Source organism: Tamandua tetradactyla, chromosome 6 (genome assembly GCF_023851605.1).
Source record: "Tamandua tetradactyla isolate mTamTet1 chromosome 6, mTamTet1.pri, whole genome shotgun sequence".
Taxonomy (NCBI): Eukaryota; Metazoa; Chordata; class Mammalia; order Pilosa; family Myrmecophagidae; genus Tamandua; species Tamandua tetradactyla.
The window spans coordinates 54,262,386-54,280,868 of NC_135332.1; the positions used below are offsets into that span (position 1 = coordinate 54,262,386).

Genomic DNA, 18,483 nt, shown 5'->3' on the forward strand with positions numbered 1-18,483 from the left:
TATGTGTCCTTCAGTTCACCAGTCCCCTTCCCCCACCATTCCCTTTGTCCCCTGGACTTCACCTACCTTCCAGACCCCCAGAAGCATTTGAATCTGAAATCCCTTCTCTAGGAGGACACTGTTTCCCTCTCTCAGCTTTCTCCTGCCTTCCCCTTCCCTGGCCCTCAGCACGTAGCCCTCGGTGGGGATGGTGTGGCCTCTCGGCCTTTTCCTTCCCTCTCCCCCTGATCCCAGAGCCTAGTGTCCCCAAGGTCAAGGTATGTCCATTGGCAGGGGCGCTCCAGTTCAGCTGCATAGGGAGACATCCCTTCACCTTTCCTGTCACCTCCCCTCTCCCCACCACAGGCGGGAGCGCTCCAAGGTGCCCTACATCGTCCGGCAGTGTGTGGAAGAGGTGGAGAAGAGGGGCATCGAGGAGGTTGGCATCTATCGGATATCAGGGGTGGCCACAGACATCCAGGCGCTGAAGGCCGTCTTTGATGCCAGTGAGTCTGCGAGGCCCAGCCAGGTGGTGGCGGGAGGACGTGGCCAAGCAGGCTCGCCTCAGTCCGTGGCCTGCTGTCCAGTGTGGCACACTACATGTTCCCCTGTTCTGCCCCTCCCCTCCAGTTTCTTATCCATTGCCATAGATAAGGAAATGGAGGCTCAGTGGGCCCAAGTCACTTGCCCAGGATTAGCTTGTACGTGTTGAGGCTGGATTTAAACTCAGATCTTTCTGATTTCACAGTCTTTCTTGCTAATTCCTGGGTACCTACTAGGCTAGAGAGAAGTTAGAGAGCTGTAAGCCTGGACTAGACAGCTCAGGCTCCCTCCTGGCTGTCTCTGGGGCTCTGAGTGTCCTTTGGGAGGGTCAGTTCTGCCTCTAGCATTGACTGTACAAGGTGGGGCTGACTTCTATTTCTTCTTTGCGCCCCATCCTCTCCAGCTGGCTCATGCTGCAGAGCATTGAGCACCCAGGATTCAGGAAACCTGGGTGGGTGATGATTCTGTGGGGAACTGAGAGCAGGGCATAGCTGGTGGCTCTGGGGGGTGCTCCTGGGCAGCTGCCAAGCAGGCATGGTGCGGGAACCTGGGGCCGAGGACAGGACGGGGGTGGAGGCTGCTGGGGCATGGCCCCTCTGTGTGGCCTGGAAGCTGAGGCTCTGCTGGAACATGATTTTAAGTGTAAAAAAATGTGCAGTGCCTTCCTGAGAGGGGCCTGGTGGTGGGGAGAGTCCTTTCTGGAGGGAGGTGCATGCCACGTGCTATAAATGTGGATGATGGTACTTCATTCCCTCCCCACAGGGCCAAATCACAGACACCCCATGGGCATCACCTATATCTTACCTTTTTTGGGGAGTCTAAAACCTGAGACCAAGTGGGCCGGTGGTCTCAGGATGTGTGTAGGGGGTGGCATAGGGCCACCTGCCCGGTTGGGGGTTGCAGGAGAGGGGTGATCATGAGGCTCGTGTGGGCACCCGACTGCGTGTTGTCCTGCAGACAACAAGGACATTCTGCTGATGCTGAGCGACATGGACATCAACGCCATCGCTGGCACCCTCAAGCTCTACTTCCGGGAGCTGCCCGAGCCCCTCCTCACAGACCGGCTTTACCCCGCCTTTATGGAGGGCATCGGTGAGACCCCCAGGCATCCTGTGGTGAGGAGTTGCTGAGCCAGGCCTCCTTGACCAGCAAAGTAATGAGCAAGAGAAGACTGTGGCCTCCCCTGCTCACTGACCTGCCCGGGGTGCCAGGGCCACGTGGTCTTGGGCCTCAGAGGATGAGGCGGGGCTGCTAGGAGCTGATCCAGAGCCCAGCCCCTCTCTCACCTGCCTCTCTCCCGTCCCGGTCCTTATGGGCTGCCCTTGGTGCTTGCTACTTGGACACTGACTTCCTTGTCTGGAACTCTGGTATCCAGGGAAAACTGTCCTGAGGGTGGTCAGGGGCTGGCAACCCAGAGCCAAGGGGGAGCCTGGTTAGAGGGAGAGGGACTTGAGGTGGTCTGTGTTGATCCTTCCAGAAGGGCCCTGCCTCAACTCTTCACTTAGGCCATAGCTGGAGCAGGAAGTCAAGGGCCTGGCCAGCCAGGTTCCTGCCTCCACCTATCTGGGCCCAAATCTGGGCCTGGGTGTGTCCCTCCCGGAGAAGAGCAGGACTTCAGCCACCATGGGGAACGAGGAGCCCTGTGGAAGTCTGCTCACACCCATGCTCCAGCAGCAGAGGTGGTTAAGAGCAAAAACCGTTGACAACATATGACATCTTTGTCTCAAATGTAACCTTGCAAACCAGGGTCAGGGAATGGCCCAGTGGCAAAAGCCTGTGTGTGCAGTGAGGGGAAGGAAGGGAGTCTACCTCCCACCCCAGCCCACCAACCAGCCTTTTAGATGATATACCTGCTACCACAGGTTCTTCCCTGAGGGCCCCTCCCTTACAGACCCACAGCCTTGTGACCTCGGGGGCCCGGCGAAGGGCTGTGAACCCCCAGACCACACCCCAGGAGCCAAACTCCACCCTAGCCCCTTCTCTCCCCCCAGCCCTGTCAGACCCTGCTGCCAAGGAAAACTGCATGATGCACCTTCTCCGCTCCCTGCCCGACCCCAACCTCATCACCTTCCTCTTCCTGCTGGATCACTTGAAAAGGTAACAGGGCCCCAGGGGCAGCTTAGAGAGGGACTCCGTCCAGGGGAGACGGGGACCCCAGAACAGATCCCAGCAGGGTGGATGGATATTGCTGTGGGACTCAACCTCCTCCCTCTGCCTCATGGGCTTGGCCTCTGTTGGACCATCCATAGCAAGGTGAGCATTTGCTTTTCAAATTCTCCCACTCCAGTTCTTCACTTTTGCAAAATATTTGGGTTTTCACAGCAATCTCCAATACTGGCCATAGAATGTTTAGAATGGCAGGGCTAAAGACAAGCACTATAACACGGGTTTTTACAGCAGTGGGTCCCACCCTATCAGTGGTTCATTCAGTCAAGTTTTTTTTTTAACGAAAGAGACATTACTGCAAGCAGTAAGCATGGTGGTGTTAGTTGTCAGATTACACAGAGGTGTACTGGGTTACAGTGTGTTTGTTGTGAATCATGGTCAAACAAATTTGAAACCCACAGCTCTAGACGTATACCTCATTTAAATGGTAGGGAAACAGTTCCCTAGACCAGTAAGGGTGTGCTCAGGTCAGCAGCAGGTCTGACCCTAGAACCCACATCTCTCAAATCCTAAACTAAGGCCCTTCTCACCCCCTATCCGCACCTTCCCCACCCCACTCAACTGCACACTTGAGTCCAAGGAAGAATTGCTCAAGTTGAGGCCTTATGCAAAGTTCAGAATTGAAATAGAGACCTGAAAGCGTCCTTGCCTCTCACTTTTGAGCCCAGGACTGGGCATGAGGGGGGAGGAAATCTGCTTGCCACCCAGGACCAGAGAAGCTGAGGGGGGCTGTGGGGAGAGACTGCTTTTGTGGCTCGGTCCTACCAGGCCTCAGGCCCAGCCAGGCCAGCTAGGGAGGGGAGTAGTCCTGGAAGTGGCTGGGGCTGGTATCTTGTTTTTCCCATTATGAGACACATTTCCCACTGGTTTGGCCAGGACCGAACCCCCAACCAAATCCCAAATAGTGTGGCGGGTGTTGGAGGGAGGTGGGGTGACACACAGATGGAGTGGGAAAGGAAAATTCATTAGGTTTTCCACCCTGGGAACTGGGCAGTCTGTTCCCACATCTGGGCCCCTGCCCAGGCTCTGTGTGTGTGTGTGTGTGTGTATACATGTGCACACACCCTGGGCCAGCAGGCCACACAGCTGCCTCCTGGCATGGCAATGTTTGTCTGCCTGTTTCCAAAGCAGTCAGTGGGTACAGCCAGGGCTCCCGCCTGCAGGGTTGGGATGACAGCACAGTAGGGAGTGGGGTGAGGAGTGCTGTTCAGGGCAAGTGGGTCTCAGCCCCAGAAACATTTCTTAGCACTAGGGGAGGCCCAGAGCCTCTCTGACCTGTTTACTATTCTGGGCCTGCCTGGACCCTAGCCTCAGAAGGCAGCTCCTGCCTGTTGCTCAGCGACCAAGCATCTGGCCTAAGTGTAGCAGGAGCAGGCTCCAAAGGGAGGCAACTCTGGGGGTCCTTCTATAAGGCAGACCCTTCGGGAAAGGGGCAGGAGGACAGCTCCGGGGTTAGGGTTGCTCCTGCCACATCACTGCAGGCGGAGCCTCGAGTCTAGTTAGCACCAATTGCCTAAGCTGAAGCTCTCCCTCCCCTCCTCCTCCTCCCCCTGCCCCACCCATGATGCCTATTCCTCCAGGCTGCCTAGCACAAGACTGCTAATTGTGGGTAAACAGCAGAGTGGTTAACAGTATGGAATCTGGAAGCATAACTGCCTGGGTCCAGATTCCAGCTGTGTGGCCTTGGGCAACCTCACTTAACCTCTCTGTACTTTAGTTTCCCCGTTTATGAAAGGGGGATGATAATACTTTTCTCCAAGGATGTGATGAAGATGAGTTACAGTGTTCTAACACTCTTAGAACAGTAATATGATTATCTCTAAGGAGCTGTGGGCCCTGCTGTCTCTCTCTTCCGGAGCTGGGATGATAAGGGAGTGTATTGGGACATAGCTGGCGTCTTGGTGCCCCTGCTCAGGAAGCTCAGAGTGGCTGCGGAGAAGTGATTTTTTTTCCTTCTTTCCCTTCCCTTTCAGGGTTGCTGAAAAGGAACCCATCAACAAAATGTCCCTTCATAATCTGGCTACTGTGTTTGGCCCCACGTTACTGAGACCCTCAGAAGTGGAGAGCAAAGCACACCTCACGTCAGCTGCAGATATCTGGTCCCATGATGTCATGGCGCAGGTAGTGCTATGCTAACAAACAGTGTGTTGGGACGGTTGGATGGGTGAGCCAAGCCCCCATCAGGGGTGGAGAGAGAACAGCTCAGAGTCCCCACATCCCACCCCTCCTGAGCAGCTGGTTTGATAGTCTGTAGCTTGTCACCAAGGGCGGGGCTATGGACAGTCCTGCCCCTCCCAGACAAGGAATCTGGAGCATGTGTCTTGGGGGCTGCTGTATTGCCAGGAGTGCCTGAGTCTCAACAAGCAAGCCCAGGAGTATAGGAAAAATTTTGAGGCTTCATGCATGGAAGTTCTGGGATTGCTTCTGGGGTCAGGAAGCTTCCCTGGGATCCTTACAGGACCAGGAACAGGGTCCAGTTTGGGGCAAGGCTGCCAAGGCAAATCCAAAGCCAACCTCAGAATCAGGCAGGGAATTTATAACTTAAGCTTAGGAAGCTGCACCAGGCTTCCCCACTCTGTGCCCCACAGCGCCCTCTACTGCCAGCTGGTCAGACTCTGGGCTTCCAAGGAAGGGGAGGTGGCCAGACCAGCTTGGGATGAGGAGTTGGAGGAATAATGAAGATTTGCCCATGGTCCAAGAATGGGTGCTTCTCAACAGAGCAAAGGAGGAGAGGACAAGAACCCAACCTCAGTTTCCCCTCTTTCCCCACAGGTCCAGGTCCTCCTCTACTATCTGCAGCACCCTCCCATTTCCTTCGCAGAGTTGAAGCGGAACACACTGTACTTCTCCACCGATGTGTAGCCTGAGGCAAGGGCAGCTGTGGAGGGTGGCCAGAGCCAGCCTCTCCAGTCGGGGGGCCCAACACAGACTTGAAAGACTGCAAGAGAACTCCCAAACCCAGGAGGCCATATGACAAAGGAAGCAGATTTCCAAGAACTGGAATATGTGCATCTTTTGTGCTACCCTGTACAAAGCCAGCCCATCCGGCTCCCAGCCCTCGCTGCCACCCCCCAGGCTCCTGCCCTCTGTATCTCTAGTTGCGTCTAATGCTCCGTGCCGTTCGGGAACTGTTTTATGTATATTTGTCATGCAGAAAAGGTAGTGACCAACCCGGTCCGGGTGCACAGACATCCTGCTTTGTTCTTTCATTTCCTCCACCACTTTCTTTCCTTCTGAGTCCAGTGCAAGGGCTTTCATTTTGCTGTGTGTAACTGTCGCCAGCTTAGCCTCTCTTGGCCCTGTGCCCAGACTGCAGTCTCCTGGCAGTCTCCCCTGGGTTTTCCTCCACCCACTCCTCCCTCCCAGCCTCCCCGCATGCGTGCACAGCCTCAGTTTTTGCTCCATCGCCTCGAAACTCCTGAAGAGGCCCTGGGTGCGGTGGCAGTGGTGGCAGGCGTGACGCTGCTGCTGCTCCCACCTTTTCCTTGCTCTGCGCCCGTGGAAGCACACTGCTTTGCCTTGCGGCCTGTGCAAATGTTGGATAAGGAGACAGAATCACATCTACCCCCAGCTTAGCACAGAGCTGGAGAGCTGATTTCTGGAATTTTCCATCTTAGACTCTCCATTTCTGGGGTTTATCCAGTCTGTCTCCTGCCTACTACCCGTGAGGCATCTTTGACTGTTTTTTCTTCTACTGCTTTCAGTTCTCTTTTTCCCTGGTGTTCTATCTCCCTTGAGTGTAAAGACTGACAAGTGACCTGCTATCAAGATAGCAAGAGAGTCAGGAAAGAATCTGGGAAACAGAAGTTGGAAGAGTCAGTCTGCTGAGGAAACACAACAGGCCGAACAGTCAGAAGACTGCCATGTAGCACTGGGCATCTTCAGTTGTAGGAGAAGCAGCTCTTCTTAGTAAGGAGTTATGGTGGCTTTGCTAGTAGAGCCAGATTCCCTGGATGGCAAGTAATATGCCTGAAGCAGGTATCCGGAAACAGGCTCCATCTAGGAGGCAAGGCCTTCACCTGGCACCTCGCGTACCTCTCGGTACTTTTGCCTTAGATATTACACACTTTCTCCACAGCCAAGCACTGCTGCAGGGCAGTGCTCCCTGCCACGTGAGCTTCAGGAACTGGAAAGGAAGGCACAATCTAGCAGTGGTCAGCTGTCCTAGTGCTGCTTCCATCCACCCCAGCTCCTAGATGCAGCCTTCTGGGTGAACTCTGGGAAACTCCAGAGCTAGGGAAAGATGAGGCAGCAGAGGCACCTGCCTCCTTTGGGAATGGGTTTTGCTAGGGGTCCCTGCTGACATGCTCCTCTAGAGTAGGGGATCAGCAGGTTCAATCCCAAATTCGAAACTCACTGCCTGGCAGTGGAAAGGAGTGAGCAATGTCCCCCCCAAGGCCAGTTTTCTATCTGAGCAGTGGCTGCCCGTCTGTGGCTGTTAGCCTGGGACGGCAGAGTCCCTGGCTCTCCTACTAGAAGAAGGTAGGTTCTAGACCCTCGGGATTAGGGAGAATAGCTGCCACATCTTGTACTCAGGTCCATGTCTTGAAGAGGTTGCCAGCCCTAAAGCTGTAGTGCTTGCTTGGGAAGAGTTAGGGCCCTTTCTGATCCGTGTCACATTTGCTGCTCAGATTTTGGGCAGAATGGTACACATTTTGTGTACATCGAAGGAAAAAGATGCCTAAGAAGAGGGAAATACTGACCTCCCAGCTGCCTGTTAGCTTAGCAAGGAGCCCTGCTCCCTGGAATAAGAGAGGAAGGTGAGAGTGCTACTTGGGTCTAAAGATCCTGGCATCTCACTAGTCCTGGAATCTGCTCAGCACTAAGGAGTTGGTGTGTGGCATGGAATCTCGTTTGCTTCCAAAGTGATTCACAGTAATGAACTAGAGACTAGTAACAGTCCAAAATGCTTGCCTCCCACCTCCCAAAAACCAATGTAAAAAAAAAAGAGAAGAATGTTTGCTTCTCAACATCAGGTAGTTTCTGCAGCCCTCAAACTTGCTTAGGCAATGTGAGAACAGGAGGAAGGCTGGGAGGGCTGAGAAATGCAAAAGGCTCATAATATTTATAAATTCTACCCCAAGTGGGAAGCAGTGGGTACCAGACCTGGATTAAGCTGCACCAAGGAAATGCCCCATGGGTTCTCCTGAGACAGGGACTGAGCAGCCCAGAAACTCCAGCCACTGTGTCCAGCAGGGTGGGCTGTGCCCAAAGGAGCCCAGCAGATGGGCCACAGGAATCCCAGGCATGCCTGTCCTTGCTGGATCATGGCTGAGGGCTGCCAGGAGTTTTTGTTGATACAGGTAGGATGGGACCCTCTGTTAATATTTGACTTTAATAAGTTGGTAAGGATATTTTTTTTTTGGTCTATGTTTTGTTTCAACTTATGTAGATTATTATAAATTGATGTAAACCGTGAGAGGAAAATATTAATAAAAAAATGCAAAGTCCCAACATTTGCACAAAACTCAGCCCTGTGGTATGTATGTTTGTATTCTCAGAGGTCCAGGGAAGTCCACCAATCTAAATATTTAACACTTACAGCTGTGAGCTTCCAGGAATCTGTTTACCTAGTTAACTCCCCCTTGAGCCCTCCCTTTAGCCTACAGGGAACAGGACCGAGTTTTGGGGGAGGTGAGCCCAACCCCTCTCCTTGTTCTGCATAAGGCCTCCAGGTTAACCGCCAGCCAGGGGTTCTGATCTCACCTTCAGCATTTGCTGTGACAGTTCCTCTCATGAAGTGTAAATGCCACCCCTGCCCTCAGCCCCAGAATCTGGCCATCCATATGCTTCAGAGAGATGGCAGGAAATTGTTCACTGAAGAGGCATCTTACTTTATGTTTACGTTTTCCTTGGAAATGGCATGCCTTTGAAGCAGTCTTTTGGTCTCATCTGCTGATTGCACAAGTTGGATCCCAGAGGACCCAGCCTTCCTTTAGGAAAGCCAGTGGGGTTAATGTAGGTTCCACCAGCCTACGCCATTGGACACTTTATTCTGGAAATCAGGAACAGATGTCTCTAAAAATTGGTGTTTGGTTTATGAGCTCATCCTGGCTCCCTGGCCATCTAAAACAGGAAACTATTCATCTCTTGACTAGCCAATGTGGACAATACTCAATTTATTGAACTGATGGCTACTGAAAGCCCCAGGACTATTCTTGCCAAGGCAGTAGTGAGGGACAGCACTTCCTGTAGGTAGATTTTTACTGTGCTCAATCCCACATGCTAGACTGGCTAGTGGAAGATCCTGGCAGCCTACCCCTTCAACAAGTGGCAGGTAAGAGTATCTGACTACTTGATCTCCAAGTGTTTATAAGCAATTTATTTAGAGATGGTACAGGAAACATTCCTAAATTTGTTCTTAGAGCCCTAGGAATGCTCCAAACAGCCTAGCAGTGGGAGCTCATGCCATGAGACTGGGATGGGCATTATATATATAATTCATCATAGAAGGACATGAGCCCTGGGTGCTAGCTCACATTCCAAAGTAAACAGTAGGCATGGCCAGAGGAAGGTGTTACCAGCTTTTTTGTCTGACATCATCACTCACAAATACACACATCCATGCCTGGACATTTAAGCCGAGTCTCTGAATTCTGATTAAGGGTGGGTGTGGTAAGAAAGAATAGGTAAGGGGGAAGAAAGCAACAGAAGAAAAGACAGGGATTATTATATAGTAGAAAAAAAAGGAGAACCATTACAATAGACAGAAGGTCGCCAGAATTACAGGGCCTACGCTAAAGTCAGGAAGTACCAGGAGTTGATTCTATTCATAAAAGGCTATTTTCTGCCGATGTCACACAACGGGGCTGAATGTCTGTTATCAAAAAAAAGGCTACTACATCAAGTTAAAACCACTATTTCAAAACAAAACAAAAACAATGAAATAGGGATAGTGGTAGTTAGATTCAGTTGTCAACTTGGCCAGGTGAAGGCACCTAGTTTTGTTGCTGCGGACATGAGCCAATGGTACGTGAACCTCATCTGTTGCTGATTACATCTGCAGTGGGCTAGGAGGCGTGCCTGCTGCAATAAATGATGTTTGGCTTAATTGGCTGGTGCTTAAATGAGAGAGTGCAACGTAGCACAGCCCAAGCAGCTCAGCATACCTCATCTCACCTCAGCCCAGGCCTTTGGAGATGCAGAAAGGAATCACCCTGGGGAAAGTTGTTGGAACCCAGAGGCCTGGAGAGAAGGCCAGCAGAGATCGCCCTGTGCCTTCCTACGTAGGAAAGAACCTCAGATGAAAGTCAGCTGCCTTTCCTCTGAAAAACTAACAAAATAAATCCCCTTTTATTAAAAGTCAATCTGTCTCTGGTGTGTTGCATTCCGGCAGCTAGCAAACTAGAACAGTGGTGAACAGCCCCCAGCAATGTCTGCTCTCAGCCATTAGCTGCTGTGATTCAGTCATCAGAATGAGGCCAGCAGAGTCCTTTGATGTGTGTCCTTGAGCCAGGCCTGACCCCAGTGGTCAGGGCAAGAAACCAGCATGTGGTTCAGCAGACTGCAGGCATGCCTATCAGCCAGCCCACAGGATGGCTTTAGAATCAGCAGAACTTACACATGGAATTTCACCGTATCCTAGGAAATGGCTAAACTGGGCTCCAGGTGGGACAGGCACTGGCCAATCTGGGTGATGGTGACAGTTCTCTGCAAAACCTAAACTCTAACACCCTTGTACCTCTCAGGAGATGTTGCACTCTTTCCCTTCCTTCAGTGCTCAATCTTTGGACCATTTTCGAATTGTGGAACATGAAAATTAAAAAACAAAACAAAATTATAAACTGTAATATATATAATAACAAGGACAGCAGATACTACACAAAAGGACAGAATTGTTGGATGGCATGAATTTACTTTGCCCTGCCCAGATATGCAGAATGGCTGAATGCACTGAGTCCCAAGGTAGAACACCTTCCTGGGTATAGGTAGAGAGCACTGACACCCCTGTCCCCACAGTACCGAACAACCCAGAGCACCAGCTGTGCTCAGGACTGAACTTTTGTGGAGCTTAATCCCTAAAAGTCAACACATCATCTCCTGATCTTGCTCTAGCAAGAGACTCTGGTCACAGCACATCCCTCCCTTGTAAAGTTCTGGCTGTAGACCAGGAACAGCAGCACAGACTGTGGCTGCTCAGAAAGCTGGAGGCATACCCTATCCAGGCAGCTCCCCCACAGCACCAACTAAAACAGGGAAACAAATGCCTTCAGTCTTTCAAGCAAGTGCCCTGGAGCAGTGCAGAAACTTCTCGACTGCTCTGATACGGAGTAGGTGTCAGCCTTCCCCACAGGGAATGGGTCTCATCGTAGGTAATAATCAATTGCAGCAGAGAAAGCAGCAAAACCTCCACAACCAATGACTCCAGCCTTTAAGCCAGCTGTAAAGCAAATAGAAATGATTTATTACTTGTGACAGTTGTTGGGTCAGGCTACATTCACGAAAATCTGCACCTCCACAACTGCAAGGAAACCAACTTAAGTATTACAAATCATCCCACCTACCATGGATGTTCAATGAGATTACATATAACATCTAATTCAGCTTGATTTATTTAACTGCACATTCGTTTGACTTTTCTCATCCCAAAGAATCAATATCTCCTGTCTCATGGAAATAGCCCCTTATAGGCATGAGTCTGGTTAAGAGAACCAGCCCTTGGAATCAAATGAAAACATATGGTCTTTTACCCTGATTTGTTTATGTTATAAATTCCTGGGAAGGTGATCAAAGCAGTACTGGAGGGAGCTGAGCGTTTCAAAGAGGCCCTGACAAAGCTGAGTGATGGGAAGACCAAAGGAGATGTTATAATCATAAATAGCTGTTTGAGGACAAAAAGCAGGTTTTAATGATAAATAATCCTGGCTCTCAGATGATGAGACAGCGCTTTTCGCTCTGAGTCTGTGACCCAGCAATGGATACTTCTTCTATGGAAAGTCAAGGCACTGAGTCCCAACACTACAAACTCTTGATGCAGATGCTAACAGGGAGAAGTGGTTGGAAATTGGTTTCTTTCCTTGTTTACACTTGAATAATTTAACATTTCTAGAATACCTATATTTGGTTTTCAACACACAGAAATTAAAAATACTCAATCCCCCAAAGATACTACCTTAATAACATACACACAAAATTAAAACAATTGTATAGTATTATTAAGGAAAATGTTTAAGTATTTGAAACTCATGGAACTGAAATTCAACAGAACCTTAGTGGACAAATGGGCTACCGAAGGCTGAATGGGACCTAGCTATGTTTCCATAATATCCTGAATATCAACCCATGCCAGTGATTACTCATTGTGAGGAAATTCTTCCTCGTATCTTCTATATTTTCAATATGACAGCAGATCTTTTTTTTCTGAGGTAGATCTGTGGCTCTCAATATGTGGGTGAAATTTTTGCCTCCCAAGGGGACATGTAGCAATGTCTGGATGAAGACATATTGGTTCTCACAATCGAACGGTTATTACTGGCATCTGGTAGGTGCTGAACATCTTACAATACACAGAATAGCCCCTAACCGCAAAGATTTATGCAATCCAAAATGTCAACAGGCCAAAGAGGAGAATCCCTGATCTAGATACTAACAAACTTCCAAAATTGAGTTAACACAGAAATGAACATGATTTATTTATCAGAAGGGAAGAATATCAAGTGTCCAACATGCATTGAGCTGTCCCTGGAACACTCATACATTTGGAAATGTTGACTTCAGAACATTATCCAAGGCCACAAAGCAAAACCATTCAAGAGTTGTTTACTAACCTCTGAAACCAATGGCTCCTCCAGTAATGCAACCACTAATGACACTGTTCTTCCAATCTGATTTTCCCCGGTACTGTGGGTTGAGAAGGGCAGTTTAGAGCCAAAGGCACAGCTAGACAAGATGATTAAGGAAAAACACACAGGGTTTCTGGCTTCCTAAGTCAGTCCCTCCCCAAAGAAAATCTAATCTTTTGCTCTTTCCAAATCATAGTTCCTAAAATTTGAATGTGTTCACAGATGCTTCCTGCAGGTGGCACCAGAGCACTAAAACCAACTGCAGCATGTGAGAAGCAATAAAATAATTTCTCAAGTTGCCCCAATAAGACTTGTATTTAAAATCATTAACCAACTTCTAGCCTACTTAAAGAAACAAAAATAATGCAAGCCCATATCATAAACTCACACCCTAAAAAAGTTTATATTAGGGACTATTAAATGGAAGCTCAACCTAGCAAGTGTCTGACATTTCTGATCTGCTTTCTAGTAATAACAGAGTCTTTTTTCTTTAAGCCTCGAGATGGAAGCAGACAAGCATTTCTCAAAGTGCAGACACACTTACAGATTCTACCAAACACTCAGTGCAAGAAAACATGGCGCCCACAATGGCAAAGTTTTTGGCATAGGACATTCCTCTCTGCCCCATGTCTTTAAGAACTTCTTTTGCAGTTGGCGTACGGTAGGGATCCTTAGGATCAAAGCCCACATTGGTATCAATGCCAGCGGTGAACACCCCAAATGCACCTCCCAAGACGAATCCTAAAAAACAAAACAAAAAAACAAATACCACCACACACACAGAGATTAGGATTTCTTTGACATCTTTTCTGGATTACTGTACTACAGTCATACTCCAAGACAACCTCTTGGGTGGCCACCAGTGAAACATGACTGACACTTCTCCCTTCTGCCACTCAAACTCTCCTCTTCCTGGTTTCCACATTACACACCTGGGGTCTATCTTGTTGACTGTTTCTTCTGTCTCATACTGAATTTCTTCCCCCTTTCATTTCCTAACATGCTTCAAGATTCTGCCTTTAACCCTCTGTTCCCTCTGTACATTCTCTCTTATATGTAACTCACTCATCCTCAAGTTTAGCTATCAACTTTTGCAAATAATTCTCTTGACAAGGGCAACATTCATAATAAGCATTTGGTAATGGTCATTGCTTCATTTACTCTTTATATAATCCCATGAGTTAAATACTATTATTTTCTCTTTCCTATAGATGAAGAAACTAAGGCTCAGAGAGATTAAGCAATCTCCCCAAGATTACACAGTTACCAAATGGCAAAACCCACACTGTTCTCCGCATCTGAGCATGCTGGGCATTTCCATATGGACATTCTCTCATCACCCCAAGAGGATGTTCAATGAAATCACGGCCACCTTCTCTCCAGACTTTTCTGCTTAAGGTGACTTCTTTCCAGTTATCCCCATTCCAAACTTGAGGAGCATGCCCAACTGCTTTGCTTCTCCATACAACTAGTCAGTCACCAAATGGGGCAAAATCTTTTTTCCTAGCTTTTCAAATATGTTCATCTCTGTCTATGTCTAGTTATTATCCTAGTCTAGGCCCTCTGTCACTTTAAAGGGCCATAGAGTCTATGGCCATACCACCCTGAAAGCACCTGATCTTGTCTGATCTCAGAAAAAAATGGAGCTTCAGTCTAGCAAACTTCCTGCATTGTTATCCTATCCACAAACCTTTCTTCACCACACCCCATCCTGATTTATCACGCTTGTTGATGCCCACTTGTTAGCCTCCTAAAAAAGCATCAGTTGCTGCCCTAATGCCTACAAGTAGTAAGTGTGAATCCTCCCTACTACTTCCAACTTGAAATGACTTTTCTCTTTCCTTTGTCTACCTGTATTTCCTCAATTCTTCAAGATACAGCTCCAGTCTTATCTCTTCTTGCATCTTTCCCCAACTAAAAAAGATCTCTCCCTTCTTTCTAATATACTTCACATTTGCACATTCACTTTATTAGTTTCTTCCATGTCTTTCATTCTCAGTGAGATTTAAGCTCATCTGCAAATGTGTTCAAACTCTTTATCTTGCACAAGAGAAATACTGTGCATTCTCAAATCTTCAAAAGGTTGTTTTTAAAGCCAAGTCCAGCTCCCCCACCCCCACCACTTCCTAACCTTTGTTTAGTGACCCTGGCCTTTCTGTTTTTCAAACCTCAAGCTAGTTCCTGCCTTAGAGACCTGTGCACTTGCTGTTCCCTATGTGTGCAACACTCTTCCGCCAGGCTCCTTCTCAATATATATAGGAGAACTCTACATATTACACGGCAAACTTCGTGAACCCAAGGCTCCTGCCTCTTTCACCCTGTATCACCACCGTAGCACGTGATATCTGCTCAGTGACAACTGTCGAGTGAATAACTTAAGTGAATGAACGAATGAATGAAAAAACAAGCCATTTTGTAATCTCCAGGCCCAGCCGATAGTACTGATTCTCTAATCCAATTTCCACAGGGAAAGCTAACCTCAAAGACAGGCGAGGCTTTGCCCGAGTTCAATGAACAGGCCAGGGGTGTGGCCCACAGATTCTTCGCCTTCCAGGCGCGTGGTCTTGTTGGCAGAGACCACGGCCGCCGGCCAAGCCCACAACCTCCCAGAGGACCCACTCGCCTCGCCTCACCTCCCACGCAGGCCAGTGCTGCCTTGAAGGCGCAGCTTTCCATCGCCTTCTCAATCATCTTCTGCTCGTCACTCTTGGCCGGACTCGGAATCCCGCCCAGACTACCAGGTTCCAGGAGCCGGGGCTGACGCTTGTCACCCACCAAGTATTGCAAAAGAAGACTGTACTGCAGCGGGGCTTCGGCTGAACTAGACGCATCCGGCGCGGAGGCCGGGGTGTTGGAGGTAGCCGCTGCCATGACAGTCGCTGCCTAAGCAACCCCAGCGTCTTTCTTCCCACAGCAGATTCTACAAGAGTCACCTCGGATTCCTGAACGCCTAGCCACAGTACCATAACAGCAGATTCGCCACAGAGACCACCTACTAGGGAACGCTGGGGAAGCAAAACTCCCTTTTTGCACACCTGGTGGAAGATCTATCCTGTTTCCCAAAAACCTCTTTTACAAACTGAATCAGGCTTATGCCGCATTCCCAATGGTGCGGACAAACAAGATTCAGCTTCAGCACGAAGTGCGCTCATCGCCGCGGCGGCTATTGGGATTTGTAGTCCTAACCTGAACCTGTGTCCCACGAAGCCTCGCGCGCACGCGCACTCCTTGGCCGCCTGTGGGGCCCCTGCCGGGAGGGCGAGGAACCGTACGCGCCCGTGAGGCTGCAGCGTGCTGGGGCGTCGGCAGAGGGTGCGCGCTTCGCTTCTGCGCTTCCAGCCTCACGGGTGAGGTGATGTCTTAGATTCCTTGCGAGTGTTGGGAGATATAAGCGAGTTTACTTAAAGATGCTTTTTAAAATAAAAGCGTTACAAATGTAGTTTTGTTCAATAATACAGCCTTTGAGGAGAGAGAAGGGGTCAAGACTTGACTGCAGCGAAGCTAGCCTGGCGTGTGTTTTCAGGGTGGGTGAGACCCTGACCCAATGGAGAGCGCAAGTAAGGCTATTTGCCTGCCACTCACCTCAGCTAGTTGGTGTGGAGCTAGTGTTGCAATAAGAAACCAATTTTATATTCGGGCGAGCCAGTTCCAGTGCTTACAGCTTGTGAATGCAGGATGTAAAGGTTAACAGAGATAACTATATATGAACCCCCAAAAAAATTTGCAGTAGTTTTTATGATAGCAAAATGGATTCCAAACTACAGTATTGATTCAGACTAACAACATAGTCGTATGTTTCAGTTAAGAAGAACATAAATAAAAACAAACTTCTTTTTAGACGGTGATGAGGTCAGTAGCATAGGCAGAGAAGGTGCTTCTTTGGTAACGAAAGTTCTCTACGCTGTCAGGTATGGATGGCATATGACTCACTCCATGCCACTAACGGGCTATTCCTAAGGTCCCCGATGACTGCCTAGTTGTCAAATCTAATTCAGATCTCATTGCACCAAACTTCTCAGCTGTTTTTGACAGTCAGCTGTACCCCTTCTTGGAAGTTCCTTCCCAGCTTTGGTGATGTCCCTCTTCATTAGTTTCCTAGGGGTGCATAATAAATTGCCAAAATTGGGTGGCTTAAAACAACAGAAATTTACTCACAGCTCTGAAGGCCAGAAGTCTGAAATCAAGATATTGATGGGGCTATGTTACTTCCAGAGGCTCTAGGGGAGAACCCTCTGTTGCCCCTTCCAGCATTTAATGGCTCCAGGCATTCCTTGGCCTGTAATAACATAATTCCAATTTCTGCTTCTGCCTTCCTGTGGCCTTTTCTGTCTCTCTGTGTCCTCTCTTCTTCTAAGGTCACCAGTCTAAGGATTAAGGGTCTACGCTAAATCCAGGATGATTTCATCTGGAGGTCCTTAACTAACCACACCTGCAAAGATCCTTATTCCATTCTAAGTTTCCAGGTGAACAGGAATTTTAGGGGACACTCTTTAACCCTCTACACCCTCCATCCTAGCTTTTCTCCCGCCTTTCCAATTGTTCCCTTCTCAGATGTCTATGTAGGTACCCTGCCTGAACCTTTCCTGTTGTTGCTCTCAGGGTTTATCCTTATTCCCTTCTCCTCATGCAACTCATGCTCCCTGGACAATATCATCCACACTTGTGGCTTCTACTATCATCTCCAATGCATTGGTTACTCCTAAGCCTTTATCTCCAGCTTAGACCTTTCTTGTAAGCATAAGAACCAGATATTTCCCATTGGTTCCTATGAAGCTTAACTCAACACTCCTGCTAACCACCTTCCTCTTTCAGAAAACAAAACAAAACAAAAACAAATTCATGCTGAGATCTTAAGAGCCAAAGTCAGATCTGAGAAAAGTAGGGAGAGGCCCCCAGGCAAGTCCCAGGCAAAGTGGCCTTGGGAAGCAATAAATAGTCTAAACAGCTAGTTACAGGGACTAAAGAGAAATAACCAAACCCAAAATGAATGGCCTGCATCAGAGTTGAGACACACACATGGAGAAATTCCCTGAGGCAAAGGTACATGAGGGAGGAAACCCTTTTATAGAACATCCTTAGCCCAGATAATAAATGGGGAGGGAATAGTTCTTGTCCCTTCTTCCACTTCATCTCTTTCCATAAGTGGAACAGGTTTAAACTAATGGAAAACCTGAGCCTTCTTAAGTACATTCCAAAAGTGAAAATAGTTTCTCAGGTCCATTTCTCTCTGGGCTGAATCTTTGCCAGGAGTCCAGGGACACTATCTGGCCATGGCATCACTGGGAGTCTGGCACCTCTCAGGTTACAATTTGATTTCTTACCCCAGGTTGTCTGGAGAGCCTCAAGAATACAGGGTTGGCAGCATGTCAGTGGGTCAGAGAGAACAAGGAACAAAAATGAGTTAGATTCACAGGGAGGTTGTAGGAAGAGTCGGAAGGCTCTGAGTCAATGACCCATCACTCGAAGAACTCCAAGTAGCAGCATGGGCAGTGTGCTAAACTGGAAGATAGCCTGATTATAGCTTAGCCCGGTATCCAGGAGACCTCAGCTGGCCTGTAGTTCTCTCAGGTGCTGACTGGTTGTTGTCTTGTCACTGAGCCCAGGAATAAAAAAATAGCACAAGTTGGGATAGAATGAAGAGGTCCACGCTGAAATGTGCAGTGTAGTGAGTTGCACGTGACTTTGGTAACAGTGAGTACTTTGAATAGTTCTTTTGCCAGTAGAACATATGGCCACATAAATATTCCAAGTAGCCACCTGATTCACTATAGAGAGTGGGTACCAGACAAATGAATTGATATTTAAAGGGCCTTGACTAGCGTCCTCCCAAATCGGAAGGTAACTAGGAGTTGAGGATGGAACTGTGGTGGCTGAGAAACTCATGGAAGGTGAACAAATAATAACAAGTGACTGTGGCTGGCCTGGAGCAGAGTTGAAGAACCCCAAGAAGATGACTGTAGCTACCACCTCACTATCAGGATGGCTTCATGTTCATGTGAGGAGTGTAGGTCAA

At 48.7% G+C, this 18,483-nt stretch overlaps 2 protein-coding genes across 9 annotated transcripts in view; one reads left to right on the forward strand and one right to left on the reverse strand.

The window, feature by feature from the left end:
• ABR (ABR activator of RhoGEF and GTPase) overlaps positions 1–8,159 on the forward strand; it is a 255,696-nt gene extending 247,537 nt beyond the window's left edge. For all 8 annotated transcript variants that reach the window (XM_077165429.1, XM_077165427.1, XM_077165432.1 and 5 more), the window contains 5 exons: positions 346–485; positions 1,480–1,614; positions 2,514–2,619; positions 4,662–4,809; positions 5,461–8,159. In XM_077165429.1, coding sequence (XP_077021544.1) covers positions 346–485; positions 1,480–1,614; positions 2,514–2,619; positions 4,662–4,809; positions 5,461–5,550 — 619 coding nt within the window. In that variant the 3' untranslated portion in view covers positions 5,551–8,159. The remainder of the gene's footprint in view (positions 1–345; positions 486–1,479; positions 1,615–2,513; positions 2,620–4,661; positions 4,810–5,460) is intronic.
• A 2,364-nt stretch (positions 8,160–10,523) lies between these two features.
• Positions 10,524–15,402, reverse strand: TIMM22 (translocase of inner mitochondrial membrane 22). Its single transcript, XM_077165435.1, has 4 exons — positions 15,104–15,402; positions 13,015–13,211; positions 12,456–12,528; positions 10,524–11,068 (listed from the first exon to the last, which is right to left on the reverse strand). Exons 1-4 carry the CDS (start codon positions 15,339–15,341, stop codon positions 10,992–10,994), a joined length of 585 nt encoding a protein of 194 aa, XP_077021550.1. The 5' UTR covers positions 15,342–15,402; the 3' UTR covers positions 10,524–10,991.
• Positions 15,403–18,483: the final 3,081 nt, after the last annotated feature.

Excerpts from the sequence above, each read along its gene's own strand:
- TIMM22 (XM_077165435.1), bottom strand. The coding sequence starts at position 15,341 with ATGGCAGCGGCTACCTCCAACACCCCGGCCTCCGCGCCGGATGCGTCT. Across the intron at positions 12,529-13,014 it reads CTGAGTGTTTGGTAGAATCT|TACCGGGGAAAATCAGATTG; the intron begins GTAAGTGTGTCT and ends CTCAACCCACAG. Across the intron at positions 11,069-12,455 it reads AGGAGCCATTGGTTTCAGAG|CTGGCTTAAAGGCTGGAGTC; the intron begins GTTAGTAAACAA and ends TTTGCTTTACAG.